The 13713-nt window shown below is 38.7% G+C and overlaps 1 protein-coding gene across 1 annotated transcript in view; it reads right to left on the bottom strand.

Moving 5' to 3' along the window:
- Positions 1-13713, bottom strand: part of rnf216 (ring finger protein 216) — a 191603-nt gene that overhangs the window by 26893 nt on the left and 150997 nt on the right. The window contains exons 14-15 of the mRNA XM_048552721.2: positions 11191-11288; positions 2435-2657 (exon numbers count right to left, since the gene is read on the bottom strand). Coding sequence (XP_048408678.1) covers positions 2435-2657; positions 11191-11288 — 321 coding nt within the window. The remainder of the gene's footprint in view (positions 1-2434; positions 2658-11190; positions 11289-13713) is intronic.

The following is a 13713-nucleotide window of genomic DNA, read 5'->3' on the forward strand; positions in this document are numbered from 1 at the left end:
ATAAATATAATGAGCTGAATGGCCTCGATGTGCTGTAAAAATTCAATATTCTGCATTCACGAAGAATTGACCTTTGTAATAAAGTTGAGATTTTTGGTTTCTAGAAAGAATAATCTAAAATGGATAGCAACAGCATCAGACTGGCATTGCCAGTTTCCTTTTTTGGGATCAACACTTTAATTTAATATACCAAGCTCTTGTGAAATTAAAGCAAAGGTATAAAAATAGCAGAAAATCATATTAGGCTAAGATTTTTCTCCACACAGGAAATTTCATAGCTCTACTGCATGAGCAACATTCCCATGTGTCTTCAATTAGTTCCCTTTAAAGCAACATGTTAGGCACATAATCAGTCCAAGATGCACTCTCATGCAAGAATTGAGTAAGATCAGCTACTGTTAAACAATAAGACCAGTCATACAAATCTATTCTGTTTTCAACGATCTAAAGACTGAGTTGTCATTAACACAAAAGTATTAAACTCTCTGTGTGAGAACCAATTACTTGAGGTTGAAATGGCCAAATCAGTTAGCTGAACTCTTTCCTTCATTACATGTCAGATCTACCCTAAATTATACAGTGGTTTAACTTCCCACACACTGCAGGGACATTGTAATGGCTCCCAATTATCTGCTACTCCTTGTTAGACACACTATTTGGCGGCATATACAGTAAAATACTCCCAATTATGCACTGTCTTGATTGCTAATTTTCATAGGCAGAGTCAGCAAGACATACTGCTTTAATGCACAGCTCAACAATGTATTTTTATATCTCACTGCTTTTCTTGTTGAATAATACATAATACATCTTTAGTTACTATACTATTACTAGCTGCAATGTCATTTTGACAGAAACCAAAAGGAAAAACTGTACAGTATTAAATCTGATTTCATCATAAACTGGCAAAATTTTAAAATATCAACATGGATCCCAACCAAACACCCAACTCACACCAGTCTCTACTGAAACCCTCATTTCTACTTTTACTGTTGCCAATCACAATTATTCTATTGCTTTCTTAGCTAGTCTTCTGGATAATTGTACCAGAACACTGTTTATAACCCATCCTGCATCAAATCCTATTTGCCAATAACCCTTTTCTTTATTGAAGTACAATGTTCCAGGTTGCCCAGTGCATCACATTTTCACCCTTCAATTTAAATATCCCCAGGTCCTGTGTTTCAACTCCATAATACCTTGGGCACTATGACCCCAAAACCCTGAACTAGCTGCTTCTCAAATTCAAGTTTATTTTACGCCTGTCCAGATTCACTCCTGTATTGCGTTTTATGCCACTTCCCTCTGAGATCCTAGCTTTCACTCCCTTTTTTTTCTTCAAAGTTCTCCTTAAAGCTCACTCTTTGACTAAGTTATTTGATTTTTCTTTTACTTGTGCTTTTGAGATGTAGCTTGGGACGTGTTGTTTTCAGAAATCTTAAAGGACACCCTATAAATGCACGTGGCATTTCTGTTAAAACAGAAAACAAAAGTCCTTACTGCCACAATAAAATCTTGCAGCCAGGTTTTGAACAACATAAGGACTCAGGTGGTTGTTTAACCAAATGTCAAACAAGCGTTGGACCTGCAGCAAATAGTCATCTTAATTAGATTGAATTTGCAGCTCCGAAATACAGTATTGTGCAAATTAGTCATTTATGATCCATACTTGCCTCCTCCTGATCTTCTAACAACATTTAACATAATAATTATAGCATATCACCCCCAAATTAAATGTGATACAACTGATCAAAAACCTGATAAAAGCCATAAAAACCCATTTTTGTTTCAAAGTGCAGGGGTCTACTGATAGAAGGAATAAATTTCATTGTTATTATTGGATAAATAATAGAAGGCTAATTTGTCATATTGGACATCCATTTCACTGTAATAAGTACATTAATTAACAAGTTAATTGAAGCTATACTTAAGTTATTTTCTCCAGGCATTCAAGTTAATTTACAGACATTCCACCATGATTTTCAAACTAGCTGTCTGTGTTTTGATGTATTATGCGATACCATGATCAGATCAGGTAAAACTTTTTCCATATGAATTGTTTTCTGCAATCCTTGTAAGAGGCCTGAAATTATCTCTTTTTACAGAACAGGCCCATTTCTGCAAGAGTTATAAACAAGAGTTGCTTGAATCATAAGAAGAAATTGCTGGAGAAACTCAGCAGGTCCAGCAGCATCCATGGACAGAAAGCACTGTTAACATTTCAGGCCCAGTGACGCTTCTTCAAAACAGCCCCAAAATACTAACTCTGCTTTCTCTCCCACTGATGATGCCTAACGTGCTGAGTTTCTTCAGCAGTTAGTTTGTTTCAGATTTTCCACATCCGCAAATGTTTTACTTGTTTAAATTACGTCTGTTACACATTAGAATTCTGCATCACAGTTAACAATATTCTTTGAACTACACAACATCTTACCTTAGGATCTGTCCATAAAGAGCACTTCTTGCATAAACGACAAGGCGCACCCGGTGACCGTGGGTGTTGGCAGAAGTGGTCATACCCATTTATTGGAGCCCGGCAGAGGTAGCAGATCTGTGCCCCACAACGACAGGACATCCTGTTGCATCCTTCAGATTTTATGAGGCCCATTGTGCATTTATGACATTTCCTGATCGCAGCTGCGGTCATTTTCTCCTCACTGTAACACAAGATTACTATGATTGAGAAAACACTGATTTGCAAAGTTAATGCATGAAAATTCTCAATTCATCAATGCTGGTTGTTCATCGAAATCTTCTCAATGTTCACCTCCTTTACACATTTCCTTTCTAGCGATTTGCCGAACTGACCTTTCTTATGTATCTAAGACAGTGTATTAGTAAACTGGAGAATGGGCGTCGATCACAGCCAAGTGCAACAGCCATATGCATTTCTAAGTTAGGTACGCCACGCAATCGAAGCAATAACCCCAGATCTTTCCTACCACCCCAGCCTTTATGGTGGAAATTAAGTTAGAAGCAGCTCAAAAGCTGTACGAAAAGCAGTGAAAAGTGTATTAAGGTTGCTCATATACATTTTGCTCCAGATATTCAAGAAGCTCTGGATTCAATACTGAAATGACATCTATAATAATTTTCACAACTTACATTGTGGCAGTAGCTACATTCACCCGCAAACCTGCTACCACCTGCAAATGCAGATCTACACATATTATCCCAACAGAAAGGGACAATTCTTCGAGACAAACAGAAACACAGAAAACATACAGGTCAGGCAACATCTTAAAAAAAAGAGCTTTCACTAGTAATTTGTTATTTTCCACACAGAGGGCATGGAGACCATTACCTGACACCTCTCAGGATGTTCTAATGTTACAGCTTGAGAGGAGAAATGGTGTGAAGAGGGGTATGAACCATTGCTCTTGGGTCACAGTGGATGGCATTGATTCAATGGGGCGAAGGGCCTTTTTCAGTGTTGTTGACCTCTAAGCCACACTCTGGTGACTTAAACTCAAAGTCTCAGCTGACACGCCAATTTAGTACAGAGACAGCAGTGCCCTGTTAAGAGGACAAGGTCAGAAATCATATGACACCAAGTTATAGTCCAACAGGTTTATTTGAAAACCGAAGTTTTCGCGAAAGCTTGTGTTTTCAAATAAACCTGGTGGACTATAAATTGGTGTCGTGTGATTTCTGACTTTGTCCATCCCAGTCCATAATTGGGACCTCCACATCCTGTCAAGAGGAATTTCTTTCCCCCACAAATGGTCTGTTAAACCAGGGCTGTGTTTGCTTTCAGATGAATGTATAACATTTAATAAACCTTGCCTTATTGAAATAGTAAGGGGCCAGATTTTTCCAGCATTGTAGGCATATTTAACTCTTAATTAACACCATGAAAAAATATATTGTCTGTGGGGTCTTGTGGAGTCTAAATTGGTTGCAATGTTTTTAACACTGGAGTAGTGAACATACTTTGAAAGTACTTTTAGACAGTAAGAGATTTTGGGATAATTGGAGGACACGCGAAGAACTACATAAAACCTTAAGTCCAATGTTATGTTGGGCATATATTTACACAGTATTGTTCAGCAACCACATTCTTTTATTAATGGTTTCAAGGGCCTATAGCAAAAAAAACTCAATTAAGGATTCAAATCAGGAAGCCATAATCTGAAATCAATTAAATTAACAGCATTAGGTGCAGCACTGTGACTTGAACAGCCTTAATCTAGAAGGGCCACTGAAACATGTAGACCATAGGGGTTGAGCAGCATTAAGTTCACCAGTAAAGTACAGTCACTTAGGCTATCAGTTAGCTGTTAGTACCAATGGAATCATTCCCCAACTTGTCAGTGGCTCAGAAGAGTGGGGGGAAATGGAGACGATTAAGCAGCTTGCCATCTGATTTGCAAGTCAAAAAATTCAAGTTGACACATTTTTAATGTATTTTCCAATTTTTAAAACAAAGAACAAAAAACTTTCACATTCCAGAGACATCCTGTTACGTAGAAATTACTACACTGAGGTAATTGTTTATTTTTAGACTGACTAGGAAATTTCATTTAACTTGGTCTGGATAAAGAGCTATAAATAAAAAGAAACAGTTTTTCTGTTATAATGTTGACATTATCACACAAGTTCAGAACAGTGCGCGGAAACGTGACTATTTATAATCCATATTAATGATTTGAAAGTACCAAATGTATGATTGCTAACTTCACTGATAATATTAAAATAGTAGGAAAGTAAGTTGCGAAGAGGACAAGGAGTCTGTAAACGGATAGAGATAGATTGAGCGAATGTGCAAAGGTTTCACAGATGAATATAGTTTGGGGGAAGTGCAAATTCTGACAAGAACAGAAAGCAGCATATTATTGAAAGAGAGAGGGATGTAGGTGTCCTGATACCTTTTCTAAATTTGTTCTTATGGTGTCGGCATTGCTGATGCAACCCGCATTTATTACCCCCAATTAGTTTGGAGAAAGTAGTGTTGAGCCACTTTTTCTTGAATCACTGCAGTCCTTGGGGTATAGCAACAAACACAAAACTGTTAGTGAGTTCCAGAATATTGACCTAGCAACAGTGAAAGAACAGGGATACACTTCTAATTCAGGAAGACATGTGGCTCAGAGGTGAAGTTGAGGCTGATCATGTTCTCATGCACCTGCTGCCTTGTCCTTCAAGGTTTTGCAGGTTGCATGTTTGGAATTTATCAAAAATGTTAGCTTGCATCTATAAGTGATCAGGAAGGCAAGTGAAACGTTATTGCTTACTGCAAGGGAAATGAAATACAAAGGTTTCAATCCAGAGTACTGTGTACAGATCTAGCCTCTATTTCAGAAAAGACATAATTGTATTAGAAGCAGTCAAAAGGTTGACGCAACGGATTACGTTATGGAGGAATGGCTGCGGGCCGGGGGCGGTGGCTTGGTGTGGCATTGCACGTGAATGAGAGGTGTTCTTACTGAAACATAGATCCTGAGGAGATTTGACAGGGCAGGTGCTGGAAGAATATTTCCCCTTGGAGGGGCTAAAAGCAAGGGACAGAATTTAAAAGTCAAGGGTTACTCTTTAAAAGGTAGAGATGAGCAGAATTTTTCTCTCAGTCTGTGGAACTTTCTATCCTAGGGATCAGTGGAAACACAGTATTTGAATAGTTTTAAGACAGTGGCACCAGGGATCCTAACATACATATTTATTTGCATGCAAGGAAGATTTTTCCAACTTTTGTGAGGTTGCCAAGTTCATGCTGAGAAACCATTTTACTGGTGTGTTCCAAGATGCCAATACCTCCATTCTTGTTTTGTGAAGCGCAGTTGTCTAGATCTGTTTATGGTTTCTAATTTGTTACATTCAGGAATACAATCATGTTCTTGTAACCAAGGTCTAAATGATTCAGTTGCATGATATGAAAGCTATACATCTGTGATGAAACCTGTAGACCAACTGGTATGTAAAGGCCAATTTGAGGATCATCCTTTCTAGACAATCTATTGGAAAGAGTCAGACTGCTATCTACTGGTGATCTGTGGCAGACTCTTCCTGCTTCTGTGGAGCAGGATGCATGGATGGTCAAAAAGGAAACCACATATGACGGACACAGTGTTTGGTGTTCAACGTCCTCAGGAAAATGACAAATACACTTCCTGATTTTCTACTGCATCTGCACAGCTAGGAAATAATACTTTCAGATGGCCACGAACAATTCTAAACTAAGGTTTAATGAATTTCCTGACCTCTGTAACTCTTATGTGGCTGACAATATTGTGCACTTTTCCATCGGTAACATGCATTGGAATTAAACTTAGCACTATCATAGCAAATAAATAGCAATTATTAGACTTTGATTTTGAAACTAAGACTACGTAATAGCACAAAGCTACTTTTATCAAGCGCTAGCATGGCATTCTGCCTTTTCTTTCTTTTCCCAGCAAGTCAGCACTTGTTTTTAATGATATTTGCCTTCAGCACACAACTTTTTACTACTCTTCAGTGGAGCGGTAGAGCAAAGTGTGTGTAGCCCTTGGAACTCCAAAATGCCAAATGGGCATTTGCTTCTGGCAGATAAATTAAACTGATTTTGTAACTGTCACTGGCATGCTGCCACTGTGTATTTAAAAACCTTTCTTCAGAGAATTAGCTTAGAATTTTGACTAATTCCTCAATAAAATAGTGCAACGTACTCAATCCCCACAGCAACCTTACAGGAGACACAAAGTACTTCACAATACAATAGCCATCTATTACATGAAGCAATGTAAAATAACTCTTCCCGTTTACAGTACTGGAATCCAACAAGGAAATTCTCCCAATGACTGGCTCTGTACACTTGAAATCAGACATGCTTTAAAAACACTGTCTACAGCTACATTAGGGGGATGACTCGTTCTTCCTTTACCAACACAGAACACCATCAACGTCAATTTCTTTAACACTGTGGACATTTTCTTGCTCACATTAACACTGACCCTTCAACGTTTTAAGAAAGCGTTGAAATAATTTATTTTCCACGGGTTTGTTCTTGGCTCAGAATCATGTTTATTTTGTTACAATTCTAGATATGGCCACTAAATTAGGTTGCCATCTGGTTGGGGACCAGTTAATGTTCTTCAAAGCTGACCAAGTTTCAGATCCTGCTCACTAAGAAAATACTGAAACAAGATTTCACAGTCTTGAGTTTTCTACAAAGTTAGAACAATTAAACAATTTTATATAACAAAGTGTGGAGCTGGATGAACACAGCAGGTCAAGCAGCATCTCAGGAGCACAAAAGCTGACATTTCGGGCCTAGACCTTTCACCAGAGAGTTCTCTGATGAAGGGTCCAGGCCCGAAACGTCAGCCTTCCTGCTCCTTTGATGCTGCTTGGCCTGCTGTGTTCATCCAGCTTCACACTTTGTTATCTTGGATTCTCCAGCATCTGCAGTTCCCATTATCACTAAACAATTTTATATGCAGTTTATACTCTAACATCCAGAATTAAGGTATACATGAGCAACAGACAAATTATGGTCAAGCACACGAAAGACATCGAATAGCAGATGTGATCAAGGTTGATCCATGAAGTTCTCAGTATCTTTTTCAAGCAAATGATCACAGTCGCAAAATATTCTTTCAAAGCTCGGTCTCCTTTACAAAGGCTTCCTACTGTTCACCTCCAAATATTTAGCCTTAAATTCCTTTAAAAACCATTCCATTCCATCATGGACTGCCTCAATGACTGCTCGCATCTTTGTTGGATACTCTCTTTCCAGAACTAAATTCCAATGGATTCCAAAGGCTGCATTCCAACACTGACTCATGGGCAGATTTCCAGGTCTGTTGTGCAACAGCTAGTTTCACAATGCTGCTCTGCTCTTGGGTTTCTCCGAAGTCCAATATAACTCAGTTGCACCAAGCAAATATCGTCTGTGGATTTCCTTCAACCCCATCCTTCGTTACTGTGCTTGAATCAACTCCCAGATCCTCAGGCAAGCTGCTGCCAACAAGTGCTCACCTTCCAATCACTCAATGTCTTTTGCATTCCAGTATTAAATCACTGGCACAATTTCAGCTCTTCAGCTGCTTTCAACAATTTCTTTTGCCAAAAGGCCATCCTTTGCAATTACTGGCTGGAACCTGCCAAAAGGCCTTCCTTTGCAATTACTGGCTGGAACCAGCCAACAGCAGCACTTTGGCAACATCACTGATTACCCATCTCTCACTGACACATTGATTGCTGCTGAGCTCTTGATCACTGACCCTTGAACTATTCCGAGTGGCCTCTCAAATCTTGTTAACAGGCCCTGTTCCTTTCAAAGATAAAAAGCAAACATAGCATGCATCAGAACATTCTGTGGCTTGAACGTTATGATTTCCAGCTAACTCCTCAAAATTACCAAATTCAGGGCACAGAGAAAAATGGACTTTGTCACAAATGAAGTAGCAATTCATCGACAGATTTGAGTTCAATAGATGGGTACAGGAACCGTTAGCCTACCAGTAATTGATTTCAGATTGATGTTGTATACCGATTATTATTTAAAGATTCTTAGCAATTATAACTTATGTACATGTTCAAAGAGATTTAAAAAGTTACAGGGCCTCCCACTTAAGGTTGCGATGTGAAGATTATGTCTCTTTCAGATGTTAGTCAGTCTGTGAAATTCTTTTGTCCCAGAGAGCATTGTCTAACTCAACCTTAGAAATATCCAATGTCCTGATGTAAAAGGGAATCAAAAATTATAGGGTGTAGACAGGAAAGTAGAGTTGAGACCACAATTAAACCAGTCACAAACTTATCAAAGGGCACAGCAGACCTTGAGGCGCCGAATGGACTACCTGTGCAATTAATTCATCTACTGTACCAACTCTCAGCATTGCTGTGGCTTGAAAGTGTCATCTGTGACTTAATGCATCTCAACCTTCAACAGCACTGCATGCAAAATTCATGGCAAAAGTTAATATTCCCAGATTTCCATTGATGCTGCTTGTGCCAGCATTGTGCTAAATTTGCACATAGTAGAGTACTCTGATTGCACACGGGAACTGTTTGGGACATAGAAAATACAGCAGGTGGGAATAATTTGGCCCTTCAAGTCTACTGTGCCATTCAACTAGATTGTGGAAGATTTTCCACCTGTGTATTTTCCTGCAATGATCACCATATCCCTTGACGTCTTCAATAACAGAAACCTCATCTGTGTTTTCTGACAAACTGGGTCTGTTGGATTCTGCATACTTTTAAAATCTTTAATTTTAGTGGAATAGCAGAGTTAATTTCCAGAGTGCTACCCAAGTCAGGCACAACACTGTTTACCACTTTGGGGCATTTTACAACATTAACGGTGCTCTCAAAATACAGGTTTGAGGTTGTTTAACAGCAGAACAGATAGTCATAGAGTCTGCAGATTGTTCTGTTATATTGTTCTGTAAAAGCTTAAGCAATGAGTTGTGGTAAAACTACATCAACAGGGTAGCAAACAACAGTTGCTTGTTTAAATGATATTGCTGGGCATCCCAACTTTTCCTTACTTCAGCCAGGTGACAAGGTCAGGCTTGTTTTTAAACTCAAATACAGAATCTATCGTTTCTTTCATCATTTGGAACTTTATAACATTCCTTGACCTTCAGATCACAACTTTATCTTCCCATAATGCAATTTGTAGCACAGAAATGAGGTGTACAGGACAGGTGTGAGGTGTGCTCAGTTGGGATAGCAATCAACTTCACTGCTCATGGACACAAAAGGGGGAGAAACTTATCCTGCAGTGCCTCCTCCTGGAACGTGCGTGCATAAAGACCGAGTTATGATATTCCAGCTGGTGAAAAACAACTAACTCTGAAAAGGTGCCAGTACTTTGCTGTTGTTACCCTTATTGAATAACCGTACCTTTGCCGCCAATGCTTTCAGGGTAGCTGGAAAAATAATAAACAAAGGTGGGATGCATCACACAATATTGCTTCATGCATTGCTTTATATCATATCATGTTGCTCCCCATTGAAACAGGCATCAACCAATGTATCCCTAGGTCACAGTGCAGACGTTCCAGTCAATTTCTGGCCCGGGCTTAGTGACTTGCTCCTACTTAGGCCGTTAGATTGGATTGATACTTAGGGTTAGACTTCAAAAAACGTGAGCCCAGACTACTGTCCCAATCTCTGTGTGGATTGTGAATGCAGTTCTGGGTTTGGTTCAGCAACATCCCTTTCAAATATCTTACTTTAGGCTATCCATCGTGCATTCTCACAGAAAAGCACAGCCACATGGGTAAGATAACAGCTGAAACCATACAGAATTACCAGTTAGAACTTCAAAGGCAGAAAAAAAATTGCAAAACAGATTTAGCTGATTCAATTAACTGCAAATACAAACAATACTGAATTATCATGCAACCTCCCAGCAAAACTGTATATTTGTACTGTCAATGCTTCTTGGATCTTGGTGGGTTTACAAAACTGACTTTCAAACAAAACCCGAAAGTTTGGAAACGACATCTTTGTTATCCTTTGCCCATTCTGCAACTGTTCAAATCAATTTTACTAAAATAATCAGCTCTCTCACGTTTTCATGGCCACGAATACGTGCGGTGCTCATTTTGATCAGTCCCTCAGCCACCTCTTTTTCTACACCATATCTTCTATGTGTGACTCTAACCAACCAATTACTCCACTCCTTCAGCAGAAATCTTTCTCATTGCCTTAGTCCCTTCTGTCCCTCTCTCCTCCTTTTCCTGTGGGTCCCTCGCTCACATCATTTCTTCCTCTCTTCCTTTTTGCCACATCACAGTTCTCTCTGTACCCTTTTCTGGGCTGTACTAATTTTAAGTGGATAATTGCCAAAGGGTCCTCTTCAAATCAAAAATTCACGTTTCAACATTAAAAATTTATGGAAGAAGAAAGCACATTTTCAGTCAATTCCCATTCCTGCAGTATCAATTTATGGAAAAACAAGATGTTCAATTAAGATAAAATGTGGAGCTGGATGAACACCGCAGGCCACGCAACATCTTAGGAGCACAAAAGCTGACGTTTCGGGCCTAGACCCTTCATCAGAAAAGCCTTTTTCTGATGAAGGGTCTAAGCCCGAAACGTCAGCTTTTGTGCTCCTAAAATGTTGCTTGGCCTGCTACGTTCATCCAGCCCCACACTTTGTTATCTCGGATTCTCCAGCATCTGCAGTTCCCATTATCTCATATTCAATTAAGATGATTAGTCTTTCTTGAACTGGCAATACAGTCAGCTACTTACAAAGACGTCCTGAATTTGATTTCATCTTTTTCGACCACCTGATCACATGACAGCCCAGCATGGTCTTTCCACAACACCTGACACTTCCTGCAACTTTCCTGGAAAGAATAGAGGAAAAAGGTTAATGAAAAAATAAATTGTATTCTTCTGGGTAGAAAATAAGAGATCTAATGCACTTCAGAAAAGTATATCACAGCGTTAAAGTTTAAAGTCTGCCATTCTGGGAGTTACTTCTCTCTGTTCACACTTGCAGAAAGAATGACTAGAGATGAAAACATTTTTAGTTAACACACAAGCATTATCAACAGATTTCAACAGGAAGCACAAGCATTATCAACAGAACAACAGGAAGTAAAACTGGAAATTTTCTATAACATTTTAGAGACATTTTCCCAGTTTAAAACTATTCCATCTAAATGAACCTAGTACCATAGGCTTTGGTTTCCCTCTGCGCCCACACTGAATTAACTCTTACTCTGATGCAGGTTTGAACATGCTGCTTGCTGACAGGAGGCATCATTCTTACAATAACCCCCTACTTTCATATGGCATGTTACATGATGTAAAATGGCCCAAAAACTGTTTCACACAAGTGTAATCAAACAAAGTGCACACTACATCAAGAACAGAGATACTAGGGTGATGAAAAACCTGGTCGAAGACAACAGTTTTAAGGAGGGGCTTGAAGAACATGGAGGTAAGATAGACCTGTATGCCAAAAAGCAAGGCCCTGTGTTTTGGGGCAAAATGAGCGAAGGACAGACAACAGGTCAGAGTCAGAGGATAAGCCTGGGAGTTAAATCTAAAGCATGCATACAGGAAACGCATTCAGAATCTATGACTGGCTGACTTCGCACAGACTAAAAACAGTACCATGGACACCAGCCTGAAGCTTTCTTCATTCTGTGTATTCATTTAAAATGATGTTGAATTTTTTTTCATATCTGAATATTTCCACTTTTGCCCAATTATGATTCTAAGCACACAGAACTGCACCAACTATGCACTGTTTTATTCTCTTATTGTAAAATAGCTTCAACTCTCATGAACAACTGATTTATACTTTGCAGTGCTAAATTCATTACCTTGTAATCAAGGACATGAGAATGAAAACAGACCAGTCAATACAAAACAAATTGATTTCAGCTTCAAGTCATGCTAGATAAATATTCAAACATTATCTCCTTTACAAATACAAAATACACGTTTAAAATCAATATTAAAAATAATCCTGGTGCAAAATTTACCGATTAGTTTCAGTTTTCTTAAAAGGCAAACCTTTACAATAAATGAACGTCTCTGATACAAGGGAACGTAGATAAACAGTTGGAAATCAGGGCAATCTATGAGCTTAATTGGGAAGCCAGTTTGGACAGGCAAAGGCATTAAAAGGAGTGCAGCCATCTTACTAACCAGTTAATGTGAAGCATGGTACATTTTATGAACTTGCTCTAATAGTCTGTTGTTGAAATTTGTATTAAATATTGAGCTTATGAATAACATTAGGTAGCTACTTTCTGTATGAAAAATATATATGAAACTGAAGTTATTAAATTAAAAATATCCATCCCAAATGCATTCGCTGCCAATTTTTCAGCTCCATCTGTTTGGCTGAAAGTTGTGGAACAGAACTTCAACAAGTGATCACTGTTGAACATCTGTCACATGCACTCTATTGATAGTGGGCATTCTTAGTCTCTGGGCTCAGTGCAATTAGACATCCCATGGGTTTTCAGGTTGACCTCAAAAACGTCTTGCACAATACATCAGCAAAACCAACTGAACTAAAGTACACAGAACGGAAAGAACTATTACAGTGACGATCGCTCTTTAAATCATTGATGCAATTTTCAATCTTCTGGAGCCTTGCATCTAATATGGCAAAACACATTGTGCAATTTAAATCTGAGGAGAATTGCATACACCAAAAACCTAATTTGTGGTCAGTATTTTGCTTGCTAGAGATCCTTTAAATAGTTGTGCAAGAGGCCTCTATTTCAGATATGCCCAGAATGATTCACAAAGTCTAGATCTATTTAAGCCTGTATTTCATTTTAGCTTTTTTGTCTAGTTTTTAAATTTTGCACTGGAGGATTATAAATGCTGTTCTTGACTTTTAACTCATGGGTGGATAAAAATTGGAACATTGAGAAATTATTTACAACTGGACACCTATGCAAGGCTTAAAGTTTTATTTGATGGCAGTATCTTCTGTGAGTCTGAAGACTGAGTTTAAATAATTTTCAAACTTGAACATGTAAACTCATCATCTTAATACTGAAGGAGCTTTGCATTGTCAGAATTCCTGCCATTCAGGCAAGATGCTAAAACAAGGTCCTGGCTACCCCCTCAGGTGATTGGGAAAGATCCCAAGGCATTGTAAGACAAGGGGGTTCTCCCAGGCTACAAGGAACATAGGAACAGAGGTGTTCAGATATTTCACCATTCAGTTTGATAATGGCTGTCCGCATTTAATTCACTAGCCAACTTCACTCTGTAACTCTTGAAACATTTGCTTGAGAT

The sequence above is a fragment of the Stegostoma tigrinum genome, chromosome 23, assembly GCF_030684315.1.
Source record: "Stegostoma tigrinum isolate sSteTig4 chromosome 23, sSteTig4.hap1, whole genome shotgun sequence".
NCBI lineage: Eukaryota > Metazoa > Chordata > Chondrichthyes > Orectolobiformes > Stegostomatidae > Stegostoma > Stegostoma tigrinum.